The sequence below is a fragment of the Petromyzon marinus genome, chromosome 38 (assembly GCF_048934315.1).
Source record: "Petromyzon marinus isolate PM22_M1 ecotype Great Lakes invasive population chromosome 38, UKy_Petmar_22M1.pri1.0, whole genome shotgun sequence".
In the NCBI taxonomy this organism is placed as follows: Eukaryota; Metazoa; Chordata; class Hyperoartia; order Petromyzontiformes; family Petromyzontidae; genus Petromyzon; species Petromyzon marinus.
In genome coordinates, this window is record NC_133704.1 from 11069781 (window position 1) to 11097332 (window position 27552).

Below are 27552 nucleotides of genomic sequence, written 5' to 3' on the forward strand. Positions count from 1 at the left end.
GGGGGGGGGGGTTTGCGCGGCTATAAAAGGGACGCACCACGCGCACGACCACCACGCCACAAACGCCCGCGGTCATTCGAAGCCTTCCGTGGATTTTCGCGGTCATGGCGCTTCGCACCTTCTCGTACCTCCGTCGCCAACCCGGTCACGGCCTCCTCGCCTCCCTCGTGGCGGGCGGCGGGCCAGGACCCTTCTTGCCCCGGCAGGGCCCGCGGCCGCCGCAAAGCCACGAGGCACGGGCCTGCTCTGGCTGCGCCCTGTTGCTGCAGGCCCGGCGTTATTATTCGTCCAGGTGGGGCGCTTGTTTGTTGGCGCGAGCTCGTTGTTGTAGTTGGTGGGGGGGGTGATCGATGGACTGCGTGCGAGCGCATTGGTTCTTCGTCAACGATAACGATCATTGCCGCGCCGTGTTGTGCTGTTGATGAGAGAATTGATCGACCCCCCCCTCCCCCGCTGTTTGTCGACAATTGTGGAAATTCCACATTTTACCGCAGCAAGGGTGAGTGTGTTGGTATAAAAATCAATTGCAACACTGGGTGGCCAATTTCTAGGTGGACTAAGAACCCATCCTGCTGGATGAAGGCCTCTCTCTGACTGCGCAGTGTGGGTCACAGGGTCGTGTGACGATGCTTATTCAAGGAGGAGGAGGGTCATTGCCATTCATTACAGCGCTTTTAGAAACAAGCATTTGAGATTTGTTTAGATTATTTTGCTTGCTATTAATGTCCAAATGATGGGCCACCTTTTGTTGAGCTATCATTTGTGGCCAGCTCGCTTCTGAAAGATAAATTAATGTCTCGGTGGGCTTTGGCTGGGAGGATGGGGATTGTTTTGTGTTATTTGTATGTATGATTTGTTTACCTAGGATTGTGTGCACTGTCTGTTGTAACGCTCTTACCCGCCCCTACTGGAAATCTGTGAAAAAAGAGCTTTATAGCTCATCGGATTCCTTGCTGTCTAAATAAATATTCTGATTAATTTTTAGACCTTGACCAAGGATGATGTGGCAAGTTTTTTGAGCTACTTGGGGTTTGGACTTTTAACCCCTTCCCGTTGGTGGGTCTAATTCTTTAACCATGTCGAGACGCGTGTTACCGTATATAATAATAATTCGTTATCTCTTAAGCCAGTCCTTAAGGTTGTCTTTCAGGAAGATCCTCCTTTGGGTTGGGCCGATTCTATTGTTAACGAGTGTTTGGCATGTTGACATATTTTAAAGACAAGTGACTCTTTACCTCGAATTTGTTTAGCTATCGGTTCATTAAATACCAAGGGGCGCCGCTTATGAGTTTTAAATTATAGGGCCAAATAAAAGTGTCACAAAGTTGTAATCGGTGAGTTGTGTTGCAAGTGTCTTTAATTGAGCAAGGTAATTGGAGCTTGAGGGGAAATAAAACGTCGATGGGAGGGAATGGAGCTGCTCTGACCTGCAGTATTCATGGTTGATCACGGTGTGGTATGGTATGAGATGGATATTGTTTGGTAGACAAAGAGGCCTTGATAGGTGAAGTTCACAGTCACTATGAAATGCCACCAGCATGTATTTCGAAAATAGATAAGCAAGTGACGGTGGCGAATTAAGCAGGATTTGTGATATTTTAGCACTGAAAAACCTTGCACGTGGCTTGATTTCTAAAAATAAAATGTCGCAACAGTAAAGCTGCTACAATATTGTGTGTATATTTACCATAGGCAGTTGCGGAGAATGGAACTCTAGTTCAAATGGTGTACACTTTTACGATTACCACGGTTGAGTTTTTAAAATTATCTTCATTCAACTGAAACTAATCGAAGTACAGTAATGTAATCACTGATCTACTTTCCCAACGGGTGGACATAACACACGAGCACGCATGCTGTCATTCCAATTCCATTGACCGCCAGTGGCTATTTTGAAACCGTGACACGGCAAACTATTGTGAAACCCTTGACACAAACACAAGTACTGCTTGCAGTACGGTTTGTCCTCCCCATCTCTCCAGCCTCCCCCCCCCATCTCTCGCTTCCTCGCCACACTTGATAATCTGCATCGTTACATGTGTGATATCCCTCTAACACTTTACAACGAAACAACTCCCCCCCCCCCAAACTCTGCAACAGTCGGAGGAGTTTATTGTAGAACGTAAAAAATTTAGAAGATAGCAGAGGTCGTAATCAAGTTCTATAAACGTTGTACTATTTGATCACGCTAAATGTTTAATCGTTTGACAGTGTTAGCCGTACCATGTATAGTTTAATATACGTAGATGATTTTTTTTAGCGGGCAAAAAAACATGCTTGTCATGAAATTGTAATAATGACAATACCAAGTTTTTTAAAACTTCTTTCAGTTATTGGTTAATTTTTATTTGTTACCGTGGATGGTCCCGTTAGCCAGTTTCCTGGCTATTTCACAATGGGTGATGCGTGAGCACAACAAAAACAACAAACATCGTCGATATTGAAGAGAATGAGTACAGCAATACCCTTACGGAGTATTTCACAACGTAAAAAAGACGTCTCATGGTCACAAAAGAAACACACACGAATAAAAAAAACCAGTGGAAATCTGTATCTAAATGAAGACCTTAATCTGTCTTAAAAACCTCTACGTTACTTTTCAACAAGGTAGAAAGCTGGAAGGAGCTCCACACAGGAAGATTTTAGGACCTAAACAATGGGGAACATGTGAAAATTAGAGGTTTCTTATTTTAAGTGCCCCATAAATGTCTGCCTTTTTCATTTAGAAACTGTTAAAATGGAATATTGCGTTTTTTTTAGTTTGCTAGAGCGCTAAACTACAAGTTAAATTAAAGCGAGAACCATTGTTATATTTTTTGTTTGTTTTTCAGATATTGCAGATTCAAGTGTTTTTGGATTAAAATATGCATTTTATGATAAAATCTGAATAATTCGAAAACGGTAAAAGATTGGAGCTTCCCTTTAGAGTATTAAGTTAATTTTATTTCTTTATAATTAAAAAAATAACGGAATCTTTAAATCGAGCGGTTTCCGATGGTACGTCTTTTATAAGAAGTTGAATCAAGTCGTCAATTTATGTATTTTTTTGCGCAAAAATGCACATTTTTGGAGTGAAGTGTCTGATCGTAGATACAAACTGTAAAAAATAAGTCAGGTTAATTATATTAATTGAAAACTTTTGCTTTGCGAAGACGGGCTTTTATGAACTATATAATATAAGCGCAAGAGGTGCCAGGGAAAGTTTGGTAAAAGTACGAGTAAGCTTTACGTTTTAGTCTAACATTGATGTAAAAACACGCGAATTGGATAAAGAAACCGAACACATGTGGGGGCAAGAGGTGCCAGAAAGAGGGGTTCAGTGTACGTGAAAGTAATCTCTGTTTTGCCTTTCTAGGAAAATAGAGGGAGGTGGGGGAGGGAACCAAAACTCGAGATGAGCAGCAAGGAGTACTTTCACAAACGTGGAGCAGCAACACAGAATCTTTTTTTTGTTCCAAACAGTTTTCAGAAAATATATATATTTTTCAGTAGGAATAAGGATCCACTTCTGTGGCTACAAGAGCGAGTTTAGCGGGTTGGTTAAACGTGATTTATTATTTAAAAAAAAAGAGAAACGCATCGCTTATCAACGAAGCCAACCTCGCTTTTCATGCAGTACGCGATGCAGGCACGTTCAGTAAAATGGTATTTGCAAGTCTGCCATTTGTGGGCCTGTGGCATGCTGCTCATGCGTGTGCCAGCAGACCGCGAGTGGCTTTGCCATGCCTGGTTATGATTCTCATGTCTTCCATTGCACCACTCATCTCAAATCATATGCCCAGTATAACATAGCTACATAATCGCCAGATCTTTAGACCTGATGTATTAGACCAAATCTAGGTGATTTATTATGTGCCTATTAATGAAAAATGTCTAATTGTTTAATTAAGCATGGTGGTAATATACCACAAACTTGCTGAGAATACTTGCCAAATCTACACTGGTTTGCCGGCAAACACATTCTGATGGCAGCATTGGTCCAGAATGCCCTTTGGGTGATGGATTGAAATGGTTATTTTTGGTTAACCCCCCCCATGACTGTAAGGGTGTTTTTACACCCAGCCCAGATGAGATGATCCGTAATTGTTTTCTAACTGAATTTACTCTTTTATAGTGTACAGGGTGATCTATTTAGAAATACCACTGAAATAAAAGTTTTTTGCACCAGTTTTTTTGGATATTGTCATTGTAATGCCTCCACATGTCTCCCACTAATCTCGGTAAACATGCTATACCACCTTCTTTGTTCCTCTTAAGATATAGAGCCATGTTTTTCCCACAATTGTTTTTGAATAAAGTTAATAGGGTTATCATAAATCTGTGGAATATTTATAAATTAATCGCATCGTTATTATTCAACATTAATAGTACATGGTATAAACAACGTATTGTTGGTACGTCTGTAAAATAAGCCCGCATCACCACTGACTGCACTTAAGGCGTGCTGGAGTACCTTCAGCTGGATTTTGTGGAATTTATTACTGATAGTCGCCAATTTCCATGAAAACAATCAACTCAAATGTTGTGTCGCTTGCTAGTTCAACCGCACTTTGGCTGATGGAGTGCACAATCTACTTTAAATAAACAACCACCTACATTTTATAATCTCTCAAGTCAAATGTATGTTCAAATGTAGTTTATAGTGCACACTTAATCCCGGTTACTCTGGGCATCCCAGGCATGAACACACGCAGTCTATATTTCAGGGCCTCATTGGCACACCTGCCCATCGTTGACGACAGCCCCATAAACCACTCGGGCTTGTAGCGTTTTCAGAATTCATCCTTACTCGGACATCAGATAAAACACCTCCAACAAACTACATTGGCTCCAAAAAACAACATGTCATGCGCTTGACTTAAAGCTCTCGTGGCTGCAGGAATTCATATTTTTTGGGTGTTTCGGTAAAGTCACGTAGATAGGTTCAAAGAAAAAAAACGTGGTAGTTTTTTAAAACATTTTTGTTATTTTCTTTTAATGTATCTACGTGACTTTACCGAAAGACCCAAAGAATATGTCATGTGCTGTTCTGGGAATTGGGCATGGCCAAATGTTTTTGCAAAACTCTTCACTGACTTTCCACCACCGACCTCTCTTTAACCTCTTGCTATATACCTCTCCGCCCTTTTCACGCCACTGACCACGGCAAATTTTCACGTCTTACATGGCACATCTAATAATTTGCTTGTCGCTCCCAGAACCAGGACTGCCCTGGCTGAGCCGCGCTGTCTCCGTAGCTGTAACAGTCGTCTGGACTGCTCTCCCGCAGCACATATGTCTTGCAATCGAACACCAATTCACCTTCCAGTGGGCAGCTTCAAAGCTCGCCTGTTCAGGCTAGCATACGAGGGCTTTGGAGCTTCCGCGCCCTCCATCCGAAGAGTCCTCAATCGAAACACTGTATCCAATTCGTGAACTGCCTGCGTTTAAATTGGGATTGATATTATTGCGAATGCTTAATTATTGAAAAGCTGTGCCTCGTGATTATAAATGGTTTGATTACTATCCAGACCATTTCTGAGTGCCTTTTTGTGTGCAAGGAATATTTTCATCATTAACAAATACTGAACGTTTGTAAACTGAAATTCCTTTCGTAAATTGAGACTGCTGGCCTATCTCATCCTAGTATGGAGTTTTTTTGTAAGCAATGCTTCTAACCCTTTGCATACATTGTTCAAGTACAAAATGTAACAGCCACCCTTAAAATGTTTTGTCGATGTCTGGATTATAAGACTCACTCCCCCCCCCCCCCTGTGTTTTAAAGCAAAAGTTATAGGTGTATGTTATAATCTGGTTGGTATGTATGTGTAACCAGATTTGTTTAACTTTAATCGCGTGTCTTATTTTCCAGTGTATCTTGTGATCCAGAAAATATGGTATTGTCACAAGTGTAATTTTCAGTGTAATATTACGTTTCTCAATCTAAAGTTAAATACCAGGGATGGGCATATCAGAATAACAAAGTAGTCGGGAGAGAGATGGGAGGAATATATGACATCGTGACACTTACCCTACTGCCCCCTCCATGCCTAGGACGAGTTACCAAGCGATGTTCAATGCATCACGTTTTTGTCCTCAATTCATATGCCTATGGCATGTCAAATCATACTTTTATAATAAACATATTGCACAAGCAGCTTATTTTTACACATCTGGCTTTGCACCCAGTTTGAAATTTGCTGTCCTGCCAGAACGTGTCGACTGACCACGATACCATTACTGCCTTTGCCATTATGTATGTATGTTGAACAACTTTGAATTATGTTATCTGTGACGATAGAACTCGTTATACTGGCTTGTCGTTTTCCACCACTTTCTGAGTAAGACAAAGTTGAATATCTGTCATTTGACTCGATGGCCCATTGTGGTCTCTTATATCAATTGGAAACTTTTGAGAGTTCAAATTCTGATCGAGGGTTGACTCCAACCCATCTCTCATTGGTTGATAACATGAGTTCCCACTACGATGGGAAGGTGTTGTGTGTAATGGAGAGTGTCCATAGGAATGTGGAATTTCTGACATTTGTTCAGGAGTCGATTTTAAAGATGTGCGCCGCGCACTGCCCCTTTGCTCATCATTTGAAATGGGAAATGTTTGTTTCAATGGTACGTTTATTCATGCATGTATCCGTGCGTGCATGCACGTGATTGAACAACCTTTTTTTGCTCTCTTTATTCTCGTTCTTGATTTGAAATAGGAACAGAGCTGAAGGCAAGGTGCTGGAGACCGTAGGCATTCTGGAAGCGCCAAGACAGGGAAAATATGACACTGGACAGGTTGGTGACATTTCTGCTGGGCCATACGAGCACTGCATTCATTAATGCCTTTGCTTTCCAGATTTAACGTTGTGTTCTGCGTAGAGGCCATTATATCCATGAAAGCCTCAACACCGAGGAACATTTTTAGGATACACTGCATTGGAATGTTTGGCCAATTCCAGTAATGAGCGTTGGTTGCACGTGGGAGGAAATCTTGAGTACCCAGAATAAACCCATGCATACAAAGGGGATAATTCTCAAACGTACAACAGATGGCTTCAAGAATCCACTTGCTGTATTGACATCTCCTGGCCACCTTTCATTAAGCAGTCGTCCCCCCCCCCCCCTAACATCCTCTCTGAAAGCCTCGCCTCTGTCGCCCATTCCCTTCCTCCCCTCCACTCCTTCCCATCCCTCCCCATGCCCTTTCGTGACCCCTCCTGCTGTCAATCATTCCTCGGCCCTTGCACACCTCCCCCTGCCATCTAAATCACTCTGTTCTTGTTACTGCTTTCTAAACGTAAGAGCTAAAGGCTCGCTATAAATCTAAGTAGAGATCTCAACGAGTGTTATAAGATTATCATAAATCTGCAAGATCGGCCAGCACGTAACTCCAAAGGACAGGATCACAGGTGTGCGCCACCACACCCGCTTGGAAAGCATATCTTATGTTCACAATAGAGGGGGTTTTTTTGGTTAGATCGCGTAAATATAAATGTGTCGTTAAACCCGCCATCACCCGACACAACCAATTAGTAAGGTTTGTCACAACAAAACGTGGCCAATTCGTGACTGGTACAGCACACCGGTGTGTTGGAGAGTAAACTCCCATCATTTACAATTATTATGGTCGACATGAATGTTCGGGGCATTTTGTATTGGGAAAAACTTAAGCAATGTAGCAATTCTTCAGTCCTATATTTTCTGCATATTTACCTTGTAAACCTTGTAAAAACTGCCATCGTAGGAGACTTTTACCCACCTGACACATCCACCGCCATAGTGCTGCCCACCGCGTAACCCCCGCGGTCGAGAACGCCTGTCGTGCATGGTGGTCGCCCTTACAAGCTTGTGACAGGTTCAGCCCTGCATGGTTTTTTAAGATCTGATGAGGTTGTGGGGGGGGTACATGCCATATGCTTGTTTTCACGCAAGGCACTGGCTTGGCAGGCATGGTTCTATTTACAGTAAAACCTTGGATTGTGAGCATAATTTGTTCCGGAAACGTGTTTGTAATCCAAAGCACTCGTATATCAAAGCACTCGTAAATCAGTTGTGATCACGTGACGCTCGGAAGACGAAGCGTATACGTACTGCTCATATTGCAAGACCCTCGCTCGTTTATTAAATTAATATTAATTTTTTTTGCTCGTCTTGAAAAACACTCGCAGACAGTTACTCGCAATCCAAGGTTTTATTGTACTCTTACTGGCAGAGGAGAGCCAGTTGTTCTGCAAAGTAAAACGAGAGACGGCACTCATGTTAATACTGTTCTCACAATCCTGTACTCGGAGCACTATATGTAATATGCATTTTAAGCAACAGAATGCCAAGATTGTACATGTAGTGATTTTTTTTATTCGTATTGGGCCAAAGAATTGCAATTAATAGTAGAGCAAATTAAAATGTGAGAGAAATTTTAAATTGTGTCAATTCCCTTCTATTCATTTCTCCCACCTCCTTCGGTGTTATCTATTAACAGGTCTTCTGCCGTTTCAACTCGATGCTACGTGGAAAATTACCATTTTAGCCAGTTTAACCAGCTAGTGTCGGTGACAACGACCCGCAGCCACTAATAATTGTTTAAAGTGGAGAAGAGATCAGCCAGGAAACTTGAGGCATAGATTATTTTTAATATTCGTATGATGCCGGGTAATGTAAGACAAATTCTGAAAAGGATTAAGCCTCGCATCTACAAACACAGAAAATAGCCAACATTTTATCCCATTTTTAACCCTCTATTTAGAGCTATATTTTAGAAAACCACGTGACCAATTTGTGAATCTATGCAGTGTAATTCCTGAAATGCCTTTTGCTTTTGGTTATTTATCTCGTCCTCAGAGTTTACAAGAGTACAAATATGGAATGCATTTCACACTGGCAGCTTGATCTAGAACAACACTGCTATTGTAAATGGCATTTCGGAGCAAGAGTTGTATTTCGCAACATGCAAAGAACACGGTCTAAAAATACTTTGCGCAAACTTTCACGTGTAAAAAAAAAAATCGGAACCTCGTGTAATTGAGTGTACCGGTGTTCGAATTGCCGTCGCAGTTGTTCCTGCACAGAGTTTTCGGATACCGTGGTGTTGTGCTCTTCCCGTGGCAAGCGAGGCTCTACGACCGAGATGCAGCAGGAAATGACGATGAAAGGCACGTGTCCATGTGCGTGTGTCCACCCATCCTTTGTTTGCATTCAGTGCTAGAGCAACCGGCGGATTTCGATCTGTGGTGCCACACGCAACTGTTTTATAGCCACCTTCTCCCCGGAGATTTTTGTTCGATGCAAGAAAATTACCTTAACGGAATCTATATAGCTCCTCAAACCAAGGGCTTTACAAAGAATTAATAACGGCACAACAACAACAACGTGTGTATTCGTCCGTAGAAGCATCATCCCGTGAGCAGTGCACTGCTAGAACCGTATTTGCGATAGATACAGGAATCTCACGGTCAACATGAGCACGATTGCCAAACTATACCTCCCGTCAACCTGACGCGAATGATCAAATCTGCGATGAGGGGAAACCTGCGATTGGCCAAGTTTCTGTGCATTTACACAAGATTTGATGCGTCTCAGTTTATGGAAGGTGCTCTCGGAAGTGCATTGTGAGTCGGCGAATCGGGTTTACTTGGCTGGGGTGGCAAAAACAACTATTGTACAACTGGTTTTACTGTATCAATCTATCCATATAAGGACATTGGCAGTGCCGCATAAAATACTCCATTACAACATGTCAAATGATGAAAATGATCGAATGTATATTTAAATAAGCATGGTTATGCAATTCCAGCAAAATTGTGGGGTTTTGGTAACGTTAGATTAACGTCGGGTTACTGTGTTTTATAGCCATTTAGTTCAATAGCCGCGTACGACTAATCCGCATCTTACACTTTTAACTGTATATATTTGCTGCGTAATGCCCGTCTTGACCTTCAGTAGCAAGTCGGAGCCTCCGGGGGGTCAACAAACGGGAAAGGAGATGAAGGGGAAGACCCACACATACTACCAAGTCCTCATCGATGCCCGGGATTGCCCTCACATTGTACGTACCAATGGACTTGTGACGCAATACCCCACGTGTGCCTAAGAGTTTGATTACCTGTTACTTTTGAAGTTCGGGAACTCTCTCTATTTTCGATAATTGGACTTGCGAGCTTTCGGAGATACGAAAAAAACCTGATCCGTCTGTCGAGTTACTTGTTCGGACTGATAGTCGTAAGTTCAACTGCCCCACAATAGATGGCAGCAGTGGCATCTACATCTGCAGGACATGAAGAACCAGTGGCATCTGAATCTATAGGAGATTATACAACTTTTAAAGCGGTTTCCCGTGTTTAGTGTATATGCCGTACAACATGTTTGGAATCGACAGGAGTGAATTTGGACTTGGGAACAGACCTCCTGGAACCTAACTCGTTCGTAAGTAGAGTCTACTTGTGCTATTTTCACATCAGCCCTGCATCCTCATAAAGCACGGTGACCTCATGCAGGACACGTCACTATGAAGCGATGATTGCTGGCCATTAAGTACAAAGCCTGTTGTTAGACGGTTACTATTCGGTAACTATTCATATGCCTATTCAAAAACTGGTGATGGGGTTAAGTGCTGTGTCTCTAGCCCTTATTAGCTGTATCTCTTTGGCATGTCTGTGCTATGAAGAAGGGTCTTTAGCCGAAACATCACCTATATATTACAAATATATACATTTTAAGGAAGTGTCATAAACGAATGCGATTTCTTTTATTTAAAGCTTTCGTGACTGCAGGGATTCATATTCTTGGTTCTTTTGGTAAAGTCAAGTAAAAGGGAAACAAAATATATATTTTTATTATTATTTTATTGTTTCCCTTCTACGTGACTTTACCGAAAGAACCAAGAATATGAATGTTATTTTGTATGTTTATTGTTCTTGTACACCACTGCCAATGCGGTATTGGCAAATAATTTGTTTACAATTATGATGGGTTGGAAAACTTTTGATGTGCAATACTGCTTTGCTGGAAGACTTTTTTTTCTGCCCATTAAGATGATTCTTTCTGCTTCAATGCTACAACCATTGTTGGGGAAGGTGAAAATCTCACCCGAGTTAAATAAAGGTCTTGTTTAAATAAACTAAGATTCACATCTGTGTACAGTTTGTGGATACTTCAATGCTTGAGTTAAATCGTTAAAACTCCATCGGACTTTTGGCTAATATTTTGCAGGTTTTAAATATTTCATCGCCGTATAAGTAAGACCTTATTTGGGGAGGTATTTTATTTGGCTGAACATGTGGCTGATGTGTTCGTCATCGCAGAGTGCACAGACGGAAGGAGTGACGTTCTTGGCCAATCATGAAGACAGCCGAGCCCTGTATGCCATCCCAGGTGCGTCGATCATGATACAGATTTTTTTGTTATCTAACACCTAAAATCCTGTCATCTCAGAATGCCTTACAACACAATCCACAAAATACAAAACGACTAGGGTAGAAAATAGGGCAAAAGAAGTTGGGATGACATGTGAAAAGAATATGATGAGTTTGCATACACAGGGTGGTCCAACAGCCGCTGAAACTTGTCGCCAATAAGGGAGTCCCATTCGTAAAACAATCCACCCAACCACATCAACTGCACCAACCCTTCAAACCCCCTCCAGTCGCATCTACCCCCAACAACCACACCATGGGCCAAAATCCAAGAGAAGTCTTGCAGCCCCTAGAAACGATCCCAATATCAACAACGGTCAATGCACGTTCGCAAAATGCAAATGACCAATAATTAGATTTCTCCCCAACACAAGTGCAACGTTGGGTTGTTGTTTCCTTCAGGTCTGGACTATGTAAGCCATGAGGACGTTCTGCCGTACAACTCCATGGACAAAAATCCCATCCAGCACGAGCTGTTTGACAGATTCCTCAACTACGACGCTACCAAGGGTAGGTAAAGACTTTTGTAACATGAGCAGCCTTGCAGTATTACATTTTTTGTTCAATAGTGTTGTGATGGTTAGCACACTGGACTTGCAATGCAGAATTAGCACGGTTGGCTACATACGGCGTGAAAGAAGGTCCACATGCAGAGGTTGCCAGTTCAAAGCTCCTGGCATGGCACTTGAAGCAATGGGCAAGTTATTAAATCCCACCTCTCTCCACCCAGCTGTGTAAATTGGTCCGCCACATTCGATCGGCAGCTTGCGCGTGGCGGAGTAAATTTTGGCTACTTCCACCTCTTTCCAGACGTCTGGCCCAGCATGGAAGAGAAATGCAAAGATACCCTTCGAGGGATTTGAGAGATCCCTCCCTTAATGAAAGCCTTTCCGCCAGCAGTGGTGCGAGCAAGCAATTGCAGGGGCTGCGTCTTTACCTTTGCTCAAAGGTAAGCGTCTCCACGCTCAAGCGAGTAATGTGCCGGCCCTTATCTACGTTAACTATTCCGAGCCATTGGTGACAACCGCTGTGATGGAAATGGAGTGGTTTGTGTTAATGGACTGGCCCTCTCCATGAGAATATGGTATTTCCACAACCGACTTTGGGGTCGCTAGTAGTGGTGAGCATCACCCATTGCTCTTTTGAAGAGTAGGGGGAAATGCTGTCTTAAAAAAACAAATTGTCCGATTGCAATCAACTGGGTAGTTTATCCCGAGGCAAATCATAATGAATCTGATCTTTAATTTGCTTCCCTCCCTTCACATCTTTGCCCTTTCCACTTATTCCCCAGTACCTGTGTTTACTGCATGCGACACACTGCACGCGTGGCAGCAGAAGAACCATCCGTGGTTGGAGCTCTCGGACGTGCACCGAGAAACCACGGAGGGCATTCGCGTCACCGTCACACCGTTCTACATGGGTGCCCGGGTACGGTGTGGTTGTGTGCATGTGCATTCACAAGTGGCGGTGCAGCGGTTAGCTTATGATTATCTGAACCGGTCTTGGGGCCTCCCCTAGGTCGGCTCGGCCTCAAATGAGTACCCGGTGTGGCGTGTAAACATCACCGCTGGGGAGACGAAGGCAGCCGGGTGTGGTGTTGGCTACCACCCACCCCCTCGTGTGCTGTGTCGGCCATCATTGGTGCTATCTAACAGCACTTAATAAATAAATGAAACTTGAAACTTGCCCCAACAGTCTGTTTAGGCTATATGGGGGATTTTTGTCTTCATCTTTTTGTGCACGCAATGTGTGTTCACGAGTGATGGGGCAGCGGTTAGCGAACCGTGCTACAAACCCTGGGCAACCTAAGTGCAAAGCCGGTTACCTGAGTTTTAGTCCCACTCAAGGCCAATATCAGTGATAAATATTTTAACTAGTCCTGGGCCAATTTTTAGTTCGACCTGGCTATATCAGCGAGTACCTGGAATTGTGTGTAAACATCCTGGTGAGACAAAGGTGGCTGTGTGCCATGCCTGCCTAACTTTTTTGCCCATCCAAGGACGGGTGTATATTGCAGTAAATGTGAAATATTCAATAGAAAATTGTTCCGCTCATAATTATTCATGAGGGGGTGGGGGTTGCCCCTGTGGACAGACGTCACCCGCTAATGGTTATTGTGGAGGGTTGCGGCATATGTGGAGTGCGCCACCTTGTGCGTTAGTGTAAATTTCCACGCGGGCATGAATATTAATGAAGGGGGGAGGGGCCTCTTTTGCAGTGACGTCACGCACGGATGTAGCACTGTGCTGCGTAGCTTTATTTTTTACCGTTATTTTCTGTAAAGAAACATATTTGAAGCGACTTTGCGTAATCAATTAATGAATTCAGCTCGACCTTCTGCGTTCCTGTAACTATCCACCCACTCGTGAATATTCGTGAAGTGCCGTCACGCGCGAAACACACACGCCCATTCTTGGCTAATAATAGTAATGAAAGCAAACCGGCCAGTTCCATTGCATTTCATTTCATTTATTTGGTATAGCCCTGTGAGCTATTCGGCTCTTGAATCGGGTGCAACCGCAACAAACAAAAAACATGAACAAGAAAACATCTTAAAGTGACTGTGACTGTGCAAACAGAAAATCCAGGAAAAAAACAGCAAAATATTCCTGAAAAAGCACCGTACACCAACACTGTGTGCAAAAATCCCAGTGGGATGCAAGTCAAACAACAACAACAACCACAAGGCAACTTGGATTAAGGCCATCAGTCTAACTCCGTACTGCAACAAACATGGCCAAACCAAAACAACTTTTCGACATCACCAAAATAAAGCCATAAAAGCAATGTAACAGTGATCATAGGAACTAAACTCAACAATGAAAAAACACAGGCTCGAGTGGTACATTCTGCGGTTAACAAGCGAATGTGGGTACCTGCGTTTTTGTGATGACCGTTCGTCAGCCGGAGCAGTTGATGGGGTGCATCGTTACTGAATAGCGAGATGAAAAATTGGGGTTAAGCTATATAGCATCTGTGCTCGAGAGTAGCGTATAGCGAACTTTCATCGCCTTGATAGGTACACGCGAGGTCTATATAGCGAATGTTGTAACAGCAGGGCATGTTACCCTTGAGCCATGCGAAATGTGCTGCGATTGAAAGTCGGTTTGGAATAGCATTTGAATTTAAATTTTAACCAGACAAAAACATGTTTTGTGGTGTATTGTGTGAAAACTAGACCTGTAGCGATACATACGTTCATAATTTCAAGCAGATTCATGCACTTCACAAATGATCCATCGAATCGTGCTTGTAAGATTGAAATGGTCATGGTGTGTGCAGATTGCATGTCAACATTTACATTCAGGTTGCTGGAGCAAACACATGTACGGATGTGTTACTGGAGGAATTGACCCCTGCAAATGAGCCTGTGGGATTTACATCACTGACACCGTTCAGGTCACTGGAAGATCTCGAACATGCTATAGGAAGTTGCAAGTTGTCGTGTTGTGTGACGATTCAAATAGTTGGTTTGTTAACGTCTACCGTTTTTCTTTCTATTTTGCAGGAAACGCAGAATGCCCTAGTTTATTGGGTAAGTCCTATTTCTACAACAGCTCTGGCAGCTGGCTGGCACTTTTTAACACGTTAATAATTAACCTTGAAACGCTACAGGGGATGAGACAAATAATATTCTCAGATGGGCATTGCCATTTAAATGTCTCTATACAATCCTTCCCGTTTTAATTTGCGGAAGCTTTTCCAACATAAAACAACGATTCCTGTCTGTTCGAACACAATTATAAGCATCATTAACCTCATCGCTCAAGAGCAAATTTACACAATGTTGACCCAAATGGTTGAAACCCAGTTCAGAGTTTTCTTTGTGTAAGAAAATGCTGCTGGATGATAATGATCTGGAATGCCCATAGGCTGATGGACTAAGAAATAGTTTTTTTTATGGAGTGATACATTTTGCAGGTCACCTTTTTGTAATCCCTAAATAGATGTTAATTTACAACACAAATTGAATAATTTTGCATACGCCCGTCTAAGGAACCTGACCCACCACATTGTGTAACATAACATTTTCCACCACTGGCTTCAGACTGCCTGGAGAGAAATTCTACCCCCCCCGTCCGTACTTGTTTGAGCGAGGGAAATGTCAAGGGAACCTTTCCATCACCATTGCCGTAAGGAGGTGGTGTGTTTGCCCCCCCCCCGCCTCTTTTGCGCGGGTCTGCGGTGGCGCGTGCAGTGGAGGTACTGCATCCGCTTGGAGAACCTCGGAGAGCAGACGGTGCAGCTGAGAGAGCGACACTGGAGGATCTTCAGCCTCTCGGGCACGCTGGAGACTGTGCGCGGCCGCGGCGTTGTCGGCCGGGTGAGCGAGGAAGATACGAGGGATAACATATTGTGGTCATGTAATTTAATCAGAAATCGTGAAAAATAAAATAGGGTTTTTTATCCTTTATGGCAATCAAACGGGAGGTGTTAAAGGATTATTCAAACGCCAAATGGTTACCTATTGCAAGGCATCAAGTCTGCATTAGCCACACGTACTTGGGGAAAGACATGCAAACAAACATGCTCTGACTATACATGCATTGTCTTTGGTGCATCTGCCAGTCATGTCCGTCGGGCAACCCATGGCACCTGGGCCTGTCCGGTGACCTCCTGTCGGCAAGCCTTGGTGGCACCTGTGCCAGGCCAGAGACGGCCTTCCTTGTGGCCTTGTCTCACCAGTCTGAAACAATTCTTATTTCAGCATTTTTTGATACCGAAAAATAAGTCTGAGTTGTAAATCTACATGGTTGTCCTATGGATAGACTCGTCCTCACCGTAGGCTTGTGGAATTTTCACCACTGGCTCATGGCTGTAAACATGGGGATAAGCACCGCACCATCCTCGCGTTGGGATGTTTGGTAAAATATTTTTCAATCGGCGGATGTGTGAAAGTTATCGTCGTGAACGTTGTGCCTTAGCTTGGCCAATCTAAACAAAAATAGTTTAACCATCTCAGATTAGTTTGTCATTTTGTAGTTTTAACGAACCGATGGGCATGAACTAAAATAAATGTTAGAAGAAGGTTGCAGAGTTGGACTCAGTATAAACTGAAAAAGACAACGTAATACATATACCCTTATTAAGTCCCTTATTAAAAGCAGACCAACATTAAAAAGGTGAAATAGAGGCGGTAGAAAGTGGGTTGGAGAGCTGTGGGAAAGTTGAACTTGGAAATGAAAAGCAACGTACACTTTTGCCTATAAATAACGTTTTTATATTTGAGTTATTACATGGAATTGACACATGGCCACTGATGAAGAATGGGACAAAAGATCAAAAGTGTCCAGCAAAGAAGCAAGAAGAGAGGCATTATTAGAATACAATTTAAGATGCAGGAAGAAGAAAAACATGACTTGGAGAATGTACAGCAAAAAGTCATCCTTTTGACTATATATCCTTTTGACTGTTAAAATTATTTGTTTGGGCAGAACCCGTCACTTGAAAAGATGATGGCTCATGGTCGAGAATGAGGATGGAGTGGCAGTCAAAGGGCCGAAACGCGCCCGAGAGCGATGTCCACCGGAGAGATGAAACGGTGAAGTCTGCGCTTGTGCGTTGCTGCTCGGTGAAATGTCCAAGAATAACGATAGTGGCAGTCGAGGAAGCGAGCGAGGTGGCGGGAGGGGGGGGGGAATGCACTCACGAGGCTGCAGCCGCCGTCAAGAGGGAAGCGATTTATCTCTGCTCCCGCCGCGCAGCTGCCGGGGTTGAGGTGTTGGCGACAACTTGGAGGAGTTTTTATCCCGCGGCAGATTGATCATTGCTGACGATTGCTCGGTTCTGCCAGTGGCGAATGAGCTCCCCGTTTTATATGAGCAGGGGAGGCTGCTTCGACCTTGAGGCTAATGGATGTGCGTGTGCGCGACTGTAACTTGCAGGAGCCCATACTGTCCAAAGAGCAGCCGGCCTTCCAGTACAGCAGCCACGTCTCGCTGCAGGCATCTAGCGGCCACATGTGGTGAGGACGCTTCTCTTTTTAACTTGGCTCTGCCTACGGCTTTCTTGTTCTGTGTGAGGCTTCCTGTGTTCGTCACGTGTTTGTTATTTTATCAAATGGGGGGGGGGGGGGGGTGGCAAAAAAGGGTATTTTTTTATCAGCCTGCTATGATTTATGGGTCATAAACATGCTCATTAATGAAAAATATGGAACAAACTGAAAGGTTAGAAGACGCACACTTTGAATTGCGTTGAGAGGTAAAGAGATGATAAACGCATGGATTTGATAACGAACGCACTTTAATGACAGAATTCAAACTGCGGAAAGAAGTAACTGCTTGGAAAGACAAGTCTCTAGAGGGGATGAGGGCCAATGGTCGAGAATGATGATGAAAATGATAACGCGAAATGCAACGCGGCTCAAGGAAAACTACCGGAGAGATGGAGTGACGAAATCTGTTCATTTGCCACGTGGGTGAATGGCTTGGAGACTTTCATCCAGCAATGGATTGACCAAGGATTATCATGAATTAAAGAAAAATCACAATCCATTAAAGTACACGAGTTTCTTACACCCTGTATAAAACAAGCTTCAATCTTTCTTCGGAACGATTTGGTTGAAACCACGCTCTATTAGAGAATAGTTATGCCTGTGCCAAAGCACCTGCGTAGATATTAACCCCCCACACACATCTCCGTGGCCGATGCCAATGATGCATCCTTCCCCATGCTATAATGTCCATCAAATTGTGTGCTGTTTAGGTATGAGTTGTTAGGAGGGTGGAAGTGTCTCGTTTTTAGGCACGAGATCGATTATCCTGCAGCATATTTACACAGGCTGATTTTCAGATAATTCCGAAAATTGGGCTTAAAATACTTAAGTTTCAGATATCTGATATAGTTTGCGGAATTATCCAAAAATAACGTCACAATACGTTTACGTCGCTTCAATGTCACCTGCTTTTTATGCCAAAAGTGGCATCGCATGGCATCAGATGGCATCGCTTTTGTTGGCAGGCACGTTAAATTTATTACACAATCAAAATGATCAGGAAATCTAAAAGATGGGAAATTTTCCTAAAGATCTGATCCTAAATTTTGTAATCAAACTCATCCCTATTACCGATGTACATTTAATTGTTGTATTGGGTGCAGGTGTTTTTTTCCTGTCCTTTCACTTTTGAGTTTTTGCGCATCCCGCATTGGTGTGATGCTGTGAAAATATTCCCCGTGCATAATTTTCCATTTTCCTGAAGCATTCGCTTAAACGAATGTTCACAAGATGGCAATTCTTTACAGCTGTCCTTAGCTGAAATCCTTACGAAACTGGCAGATCTGGGAGGTAGTTTGTGGCTTGGCGTGGTGTTACGAGACCGACTGTACGCCTACTCCTTGTTTTCTTGCCACCATTTCTGGCTTTCTGTATTGGCATAGAGCTGCAGTTGCTGGTTTTGTGTACATTTTTAGTTTTCTAATATCCGATGCTATTGGATGGTAGCTGTTTTTAAAGCGGTGATCTTGCAGAGATGCTGTACAAGTATAGGCCCGTTTGGTCAGTTTTGCCAGCAGTGGTTTTAATCGCGGCCGATGATGGAATTTGCCTCCATGAGATGATGGCAATTTACAGCAGCACCCTTGCAGGATTAATATTCGGACGTTTTCACGTCCTATTTGTACTGTTTTATTACGTCACCACCGCAGCTCCGGAGTTAACTTTGCGTAGAGACGCAGCACACACAGTTGCCTAGGATGGGATTTGGCAGCAAGAGGATCGTCATCAGCAATTGTGGTGTTTGACGCGTTTCCTTTGCTTCTCCTTGAGACTGAAACGGTCTCAGCTGTTTTACTGTTGCATTATCTTATCTATTCATGCGGCCCATGGCAGGTTATTTGAGGATAACCGGTAACAAGACGTAAACAGTTGGCAAGCCTGGCGGAGGTGCCTTGGCTGTGTAGCCTCCTAAGGGTTACAGCTTTGTGTGAAACTTTCTCGCTGTTAGATATACGGTGAATAGTTGTGTTGCAAACAACTGCAGTTGTGTGTCATTATCCTCTTTCGGTTTAAAACCTTGCATGCATCTTCCTCCGAGTTTGCTTTGTTAGGTTTGTTAACTCTACACCTAATTTTTTTTTCAATAATGGAATATTTAAAGTTACGATTTGACTCTTCCTGTTAGCCTTGACTGTTCTTTCTATTTCAGTGCTCTGATATCATGCCTTTGGTATTATCCACATTGAGTAACTCCCTTATGACAGGTTTTATCCAATTCATACATAATAAATGCATTCTATTCATGTGTTGGCCATTTCAATTATTTACATTTCCTGATCAAGGTTGCATGTAAGTATTTGCATGGGAAAGAGGTCTGTGGTGAAAGGCATCCCGACAGCCAACCGATTGTAAGGGCAAAGCTGGTTTATGTAGGGGTGCAGTAGACTTGGTCTTGACTAACTTCACCGCATTCAGTTGTAAATAAAATGCTCGGCCGTAGCGTTTGCCCTTGTTTCACCGCAGTAGCGACTGCAAAGGCTGTTGGGAAGCCATGGTCGGTTCAAAATTCAAGTCGGGGTCAACTCAGCCCATCGGTACTCTGGGATTTAGAAAAGCAACACCCAGTTTGGTGAAAGTCAAACAGCAGGTGGTTGTGCTGCAGTCTGTATAAACCGTGGAAATGTTGATGCACTGGTTCCTGCAAAAGTAAATGGTTATTTTCCACCCGTGGCTTGGGGATAGTGAGTGTCACGAGTAATCCCTTCGACTCGTTTTGGGTATTGGTAAACATTGAGTTTGGCTTATTGAAGAGTCATGAAATGAGGCTGCAAAGTTATATTTTTTCGAGTTGTGGGAACTTGTGAGTTGGTAATTTGATGGAAGACGGAAGGGTTTGAGTCTGCGAAATTGTGTCTGTGTTCCGATCCGTTACTGAATTATCACCACTGTTGACCTACATTTTTCTTTTCGCAAGGTTTGACTGTAAAAACCCCCTTGTATGTATTCGATTTTCTCAGGGGATCGTTTGTGTTTGAGCGAGACAACGGGAGTTCCTTTGAAGGACAGATCCCAAATTTTGACCTGGACAGTCAAACGGATGCATACTTCGGCCCTTTCGCGAACCTGGTTTGAAGGGAGGAACACGTGACATGCAACCCGCACTGCAGATCCACACGACACTACAACACTTTATTTTTACCAGGTAAGGCCCACCGAGCTGTGTGTAGCTCTTTTCCAGAAGCGACCCCGGTCACAAATGATCGCCCGACGAAGTGGCCTACCACGTGGGAATTTACCGCGGGCAAATACTGTGAACTCGCGCTTCTAAACGTGGAGGGAAAAACCGGAGAACCCCAAGAAAAATTAACGCGACCCCGTGGAGTGCATGGATACTCCAAATACACAGCCATCAGGGTCGGGATCGAACCCACGACCTCTTGCACATTAGGCGAGGGAGATGACATCTCTCCACTGGCGCCCATATCACATACATAAATTTTAGTATCCACCCAGGCAACCCCCACCACCCCTTGTGGTCAGAGTAGAGTGCTACACAGTAATTTCTGGTTGGATTTCGTGACTGCAGGGATTCATATTCTTGGTTCTTTCGGTAAAGTCGCGTAGAAGGAAAATAATAAAAATAAACACATTCTCACGACGTGAGAAAAAACGCCAATTTTTTCCAAATTTTCTTGCTGTGGTTTTCACACGATGATGATTGCTTGTGTTGTAATCGAACGTCGTGATAATTGTATTGTTGTATTTTTATTATTTTATTATTTCCCTTCTATGTGACTTTACCGAAAGAACCAAGAATGTTCTTTTATTACTTCAACTGATTTGGGTGTCTCATGTGATTTTTAGATTGCTTGACTCATTGGTCAGATCTTCTTTGGTTCTTTCGGTAAAGTCACGTAGAATGAGAATAAAATAATAAATTGATAAAATAAAATAACACAATAATATTCTCACGACGTTTCGGCCACAAAACAAGCGGCCTTCATCAGGTGAAGGGACGAGACTGTCTGGTAGGACAGCGCTGGAGTGAAAGAGCCACGTTCAGATCACGACCTTTAAGCTGTGTGAGAGGAAACAAAGCGCCTTGACAAAGGAATTAGCATATAATTTAGCATTGAAATGGCTGAGTGATTAGCTTGTGACTGGTCACAGAAATAGCTATGTTAAAAGTTAAAGCATACACATCCGCAGAGGCACCCCTTGATAAAGGAATTAGCATAGAATTTAGCATTGAAATAGCTAAGTTAAAGCATACACATCCGATGAATCATTGCACTCACGAAAGCTTTAAATCGTCATTGGTCAGATGTTTTGACAGTTCAAATCCCAGTCACAGGTGAACTCCATCCCGTGATATCCCCTCTGCTCCTCGGAGTCGATGAAAAGGAAATATATTTGTGGGGAAGTCTTGTGGAGAAATCAGTTGCTTCCATGGGAATGTGGAATGTCCACCAATGGAGATGAGCACCGCACCGTTGCTGGTATAAACAGGGTAGACACTCGGACTTGACTCGTAACTGGAATGAAATGTATAATTTCAGCTACTGTACTTTATAAAGCCCAACTGTTTATTGTAATCCTCTCGGCATATAGTCATGCTTGCAGGATCGGTTCCCCTGGGCTAGCTGATCGCATGTAACACAAGGTGCTGCCACCGTCATGGTTTTTGGTATTGTTTGTATTGTGTGCGCACATTCGCACGTAACCCATGACATTGGCCTCCCTCAAAAAGACATATCTTGTTCCAGGTTGACGTTGAAATGACAGGCACTCATTGTGTATTTTGTTCAACGTTTTTTTGTGACCGCCGAGTTCGTTTCGTTTGTACTAATGCTTGCTGTACTTTTACTAATTTCGTTGGTTGATATGTATAATACTGTCCATCGTCTCATCGCCAATTCCATTTTAATCATCATTGCTTTGAAGTTTTATTGATGTATATTATATGCCTTTTTGCACTGATCATGCGGAGTAGTATCGTGCCTGAAATCAAACTTTAAATGGCAAATCGCCGCTTGTGAATTTATGGGCCATGTGCCGTATATAACTGCTTCGTGGTATTTGCATATTTGAGTAATTTTATGTTGTAAAGATTCCCTATATGGTATAAGGACATTGTGTGTGGTTCTTTCTGTAGAAATAAGCTTTGAAAAATGGAGAAAATGTGAAAAATCGGGAGACATCCCAAACTTGCTAAACCTTGCTCCCAGGAGACGTCTTCGAGTGGCAGTGAAATTAGGGCACCATCAAGTCCGAACGATGATTTTGGGGAGCTAAACCGGCCAGACAAGCATTGAAACCGTGATGGACCCAAAGTGAATTTCAATTCCAAGAAACTTGAAACTGGATGCCAGATCGCCTGGCCTCCTCGACCTTAGCCTGTCAGGCCATAGAGGCGGAGACATGAATAGTGTGTGTATTTCATGTATATAAATAGTACAGTGACTTGGATATTTATCATTCGACATAATATGCCTAAATGTGGTCATCAAAGTTTGGTTTGCCACTTGAATATATATTTTACATTTGTCATTATGGGTTATGACACTTGCACCGAATTACTTGACTCTTGCCTATGTCAAGAGGGGGAGGGGAATTTTTCAAGATTCACAGCCTAGAGGTACACACATGTGAATTCCCACAGCGATTGAAAGTATTATCGATGCCGTATAAGCCTCTTCTCGTTACGATTCTGGCTGGGAAATGCAGCATGTGTAATGGTGTGCCTAAATAAATTTTAACATTTCGTATGTGTCGAGGCGCACATTGTGAAAATTTGTTTCGTTGGCTGCTTGGCGTGTATACAGGTGTGTGTGTGTGCACGTGCGTGTCCGAGTGTTAACAGAGATGTGTTTTTTATGTCTTGGCCTTGAGAGGCGAGAGCTGCCCCCCCACCCCACCGCCAACTCCTTTTACCCACTGAGCTGTGGATGATGTTTACCCTCCCCCCCTCACTCTCCTGCAATCACCTCATCCTCCAGGGGCACCTTCCGCTTCGAAAAGCCGGACAGCTCGCAGTTTGACACCCGAATCCCCCCCTTCTCACTGGAGAGCAAAAAGGACGACGACAACAAGCCAACGCCGCAGGGCTACAACTGGTAGCCGGCCACAACAGCAACGTGGCGGTGTGGCTCAAACGGCGGCCGCCCGTGTCCATGTTTGCCCCCCAAAAGGGCAGAGGGGGGGGGGCGCTCCCACGCGTTTGTTAGGAGGTTGAGGCAAGGCACTGCACCGCACCTTTCCCAGTTGTTCAGCGATGGTGAATTTACCACCGGTGCAACCTCCACCACCACCGCTCGTTCGAATGTAACATCCCTCGCAGGTTCTTCGGGTGGTCTGGGGGAGCGCACTGGATTTTTCATGTTTGCACTCTGTGAAAATGCTTTTGCATACAAGTCTGTGGCTATTGTCAAACGGGGGTGGGCATAGAGATTTATTTTTCAGGATTGGTAGTAAAATAAGTAAAAAGTAAGTAATTAAATATCGTGTTTACTTGTTAAAAAAAATAAACATGGGTTTGCCTTTTTTTGAGTTATTGGGGTTATAGTGTTTTGCAAGTTATGTAATATTCCAACTTTTACAACGAACACATTTTCGGCAGGCTGGGTTGGAGCTTTGTTTTAGAATTATGAACGTTGATATTTGCACGAAAATATACTGGGGTGCAAGCATTCGTGTAAAATGTAAATCAGAAAGCGCAGGACAATGTGGTATATTTGACACGGTGCATGTATTAACATTCGGTTCTTTTTTTTTTTACTTTGTCAACACTGACGTGTCCCCATGTGTAAAAATGCGTTTATGTTAAGATATGCTAACATACTATATAACCACAACCTGCACATTTTATTGCAATTGTCAAATTTACTCTGAGAAGGAGTGAATGTAAGTCTTTGGAAGGCCGACGCACACTGGCAGAGCCGAACATAACTGGGCATCTCGTTGCCCAGCTCGATTAAATAAAAAAAATAATTGTAGAATGCTTTGGACAATCACGGCTGATTATTGTTTTGGGAAGGGGTGGGTGGGTGGTTGGAGGGAAGCGAGGTGAGGGTTGACAGGCCAGGCCGGACCTAAATGAGCACATGGATGATGAGTAGCAAGGGCAGTGGCGTTGTACGATGTTGAGGGCTGCATACTACAACGTTGACTTGTTGCCAGTGGGCAGGAGAGATGCTGTTGACCGTTCATGCAGGGAAAATGGTTCATAGGATCCAAAACCTGTTTCATATAACCCCTCCCGAACATGGTGCTTGCTGCATGTTGCTTAACATCTTCTTTGGTTCTTTCGGTAAAGTCACGTAGAATGAGAATAAAATAATAAATTGATAAAATAAAATAACACTATTATTTTATTCTCATTCTACGTGACTTTACCGAAAGAACCAAAGAAGATGAATCCTTGCAGTCACGAAAGCTTTAAATCGAAGTTGCGTAACATGTTTGTAACATGCTCCATGCTGCAAGACAACCACATTTAAATATGCAATATGGCAACCAGGTAGTCGTCCTGGTGGCAGCCGCATGCCAGGCATGGTAGAATTCTCTGTATACAGGTAGGCCGTATATTAACAGTGGCGTGTGCCGGCTAGCCACGTAACATCTGGATGTCACGGTGTCGGGACATTTTTTGCGAGCCATGTTAATAATGACCTGCTAACACGTAACACTGACCCCACGACCTCTAGCACAACCCCAGTCAACGCCAACCCACAGCCTCGACAGTGACTCGTGGCCTCAACACGATCCCAGAGTCAACACCTAACTACATTGGCAATAGGAATAGGTTTTACCCTTTTAACTGGCACAAAAAACTGACACCTTTATTCAAGGCATCATGTTTGCAATAACCACAACACAAGCAGTCAAAATGCAAACAAAAAAGACAACTCTGATAATAATATGCACTGTCCTTGAATTTGAATGGTCCACACCCGAGACAGCTTTTCTTAGAGCCTAGTCTCCATTGGTGTTGGACCAGAAGACGCCAAAAGGCGTACAACTCAAAAACAGCGCACTATCAAGAGTATTGAGGGCTCGGGGTGAGCATTTACATTATGAGACCTCCTTTGCCAGAAACAAGATATAGGAATAGGTTTTACCCTTTTAACTGGCACAAAAAACACCTTTATTCAAGGCATCATGTTTGCAATAACCAATTATCAGAGTGGTCTTTTTTGTTTGCATTTTGACTGCTTGTGTTGTGGTTATTGCAAACATGATGCCTTGAATAAAGGTGTCAGTTTTTTGTGCCTGTTAGAAGGGTAAAACCTATTCCTACATCTTGTTTCTAGCAAAGGAGGTCTCATAATGTAAATACATTGGCAATACCATATCAATAATGGCCAAACCTCGACGCTAAGCTCCCACCCTCAATGCTGACCTCACGACCTCTAGCACAATCCCAATCAATGCTGACCCACAGCCTCGACGGTGACCCGGTGCCTAAACACGATCCCAGGGAGGTCAATGTCTCCCTGCAGTGGCAATACCAATCCACAGCCTCCATAATAACGTACAACCAACTTAGACCCACAGACTCGTCACTTGCCTCAGAGACTTCGTGGGCCAAATATCGCCAGTTTAATAACCGTGCCCTACGACATCTATTGGATCATTGAGACGAGCATTAACATCAGCCTGTGCATTGGTGAGATGGGAGTAAATATTTCCTTTTGCAGTTCAATGAATTGATTATTTGGTAAAAATTCACTTTTTTCCCCATTGTGCATTTGTAATCTACAGCAGCTACAGTATAGGATTGGCGTTGGACATTTGAAATCTAAAGTCGCTCTCGATTTTTCCCGTGCACATTGCAATGCGTGTGAATCGAAAACTGATTCTTGCATAAATGATTCGACCCGTCTGGCATTAGTATAAGATGTATTTGAATCGATTAATATTGCTGGAGGTGCTATTCTGTGCTTATAGGGCTCTGATGGGGGGGGAGGGAATGCAAAAAATGTATTCCTGCGGGTCGTCTGTCTTGTGAAACTCTGAGATTGATTGCTCCCATCATCACGTGGCAATTGGTTGCTGGTCCACTCGCCCAATTATCCGGACTTGTTGACTCGGTCTCTTCACGTTGATCAGACTGGCCAATGTGCGTGAGATGTGTAAGGCCTTAAGACTATACAATAACTATGAATTTGCTGGACTTCTTAAAGATTATATGCATACATTGAGCTCCATCCACATGAGAAAATTGTTGAGCATCTTAACTATCAGTGTAAATATGCTGTCAATGGTGAATTACAGAATTTTGTTCAAGTTTTTTTTTGCCTTAAGTGCTTCCTTCATTTCACGAAAACCGCTGCACGCGTTGTCACAGGGTACATCTTGCGAGTTACAATTTTGCATTCTAATAAACCGTTTCAATTTTTTTTTACATTCTGATTGTGTGAATTTACATCAATCAGCTGTGACTAAACGTTGGATGTTCAACAGATAAATTGAACCTTATGGGCGGTACCCCAGGGAACCATAGTACCCCGAACTCTCGCACGATGTCCGTGATGCGGTCATTCTTAGTCTGTTGATGGTCGGCGATGCGGCATATCGACTCATCTTGACGAGCTGTACACGATGCACTATTCAAAGTTGAAATTTTCGATAACGGATTTTTTTATGCTGTTTGGCGTTTCCACATCGCGGAGTGGCACTGATTTCAGATTGATTGGTACCACAGTCGCGGAGTTAAGTAACACCCCTGGAAAAAAAAGTGTCCCAGAAATAAAATATTTAATTGCCTCGGCCAATTTGTATTATTTGGTACTCCGGGGCACCGCCATAAAGATAAATTGTAAAACCGTTTAGTGGAAATGCCGTAAAATTGAAGTACAGTCTCTTTTCATGAAGTTTTAATTTAAAAGTTGACAATTTATACAAATGCTATGCAATGTTTTATTGTCCTTGTTAAAACATTCATTTGTTTTCATGCTTTTGGTGGGAAACTTAAGTACGTGTTTGATAGATTATGCATTGCAGATGCATAACACTGCACTTTCATCACAGAAGATTTGGTAAAATGCGGGAATTTTTCTGAAAAAAATGCTTTTTTGGATGCGTGTTGGCTTCGTATAAATGAGGCCCTTTAAACAGTTTCGTGTAAATCGGCTTTGCTATGATGTAGGCGAAATAAAATGTGGAAACGATTACTTATTTTCCCACTGTCAAGTGCTATTTAACAACAGCTCTGCGCGAGGGTGA

General features: G+C 43.1%; 1 protein-coding gene across 5 annotated transcripts; it reads left to right on the forward strand.

Moving 5' to 3' along the window:
• POLDIP2 (DNA polymerase delta interacting protein 2) lies at nucleotides 1-27504 on the forward strand. 5 transcript variants are annotated; one of them, XR_004403967.2, is made up of 12 exons: nucleotides 1-292; nucleotides 6699-6777; nucleotides 9034-9143; nucleotides 9919-10024; nucleotides 11280-11349; nucleotides 11793-11900; nucleotides 12682-12818; nucleotides 14899-14925; nucleotides 15589-15714; nucleotides 17276-17355; nucleotides 20343-20527; nucleotides 22481-23097. XR_004403967.2 is itself a non-coding variant. In XM_032967609.2 (11 exons), exons 1-11 carry the CDS (start codon nucleotides 105-107, stop codon nucleotides 20455-20457), a joined length of 1146 nt encoding a protein of 381 aa, XP_032823500.1. In that variant the 5' UTR covers nucleotides 1-104; the 3' UTR covers nucleotides 20458-23097. The 5 variants fall into 5 exon arrangements, 4 of the variants coding, with proteins under 4 accessions (XP_032823500.1, XP_075928770.1, XP_032823499.1 ...); XM_032967609.2 differs by having other exon boundaries at nucleotides 20343-23097; XM_076072655.1 differs by lacking the exon at nucleotides 20343-20527 and having other exon boundaries at nucleotides 3-292.
• The last annotated feature ends 48 nt before the right edge of the window (nucleotides 27505-27552 follow it).

Coding starts and splice junctions, on each gene's coding strand:
- POLDIP2 (XM_032967608.2), top strand. CDS start 105: ATGGCGCTTCGCACCTTCTCGTACCTCCGTCGCCAACCCGGTCACGGC. Junction 11,901..12,681: donor CAACTACGACGCTACCAAGG/GTAGGTAAAGAC, acceptor CTTATTCCCCAG/TACCTGTGTTTACTGCATGC. Junction 15,715..17,275: donor GCCGCGGCGTTGTCGGCCGG/GTGAGCGAGGAA, acceptor TGTAACTTGCAG/GAGCCCATACTGTCCAAAGA.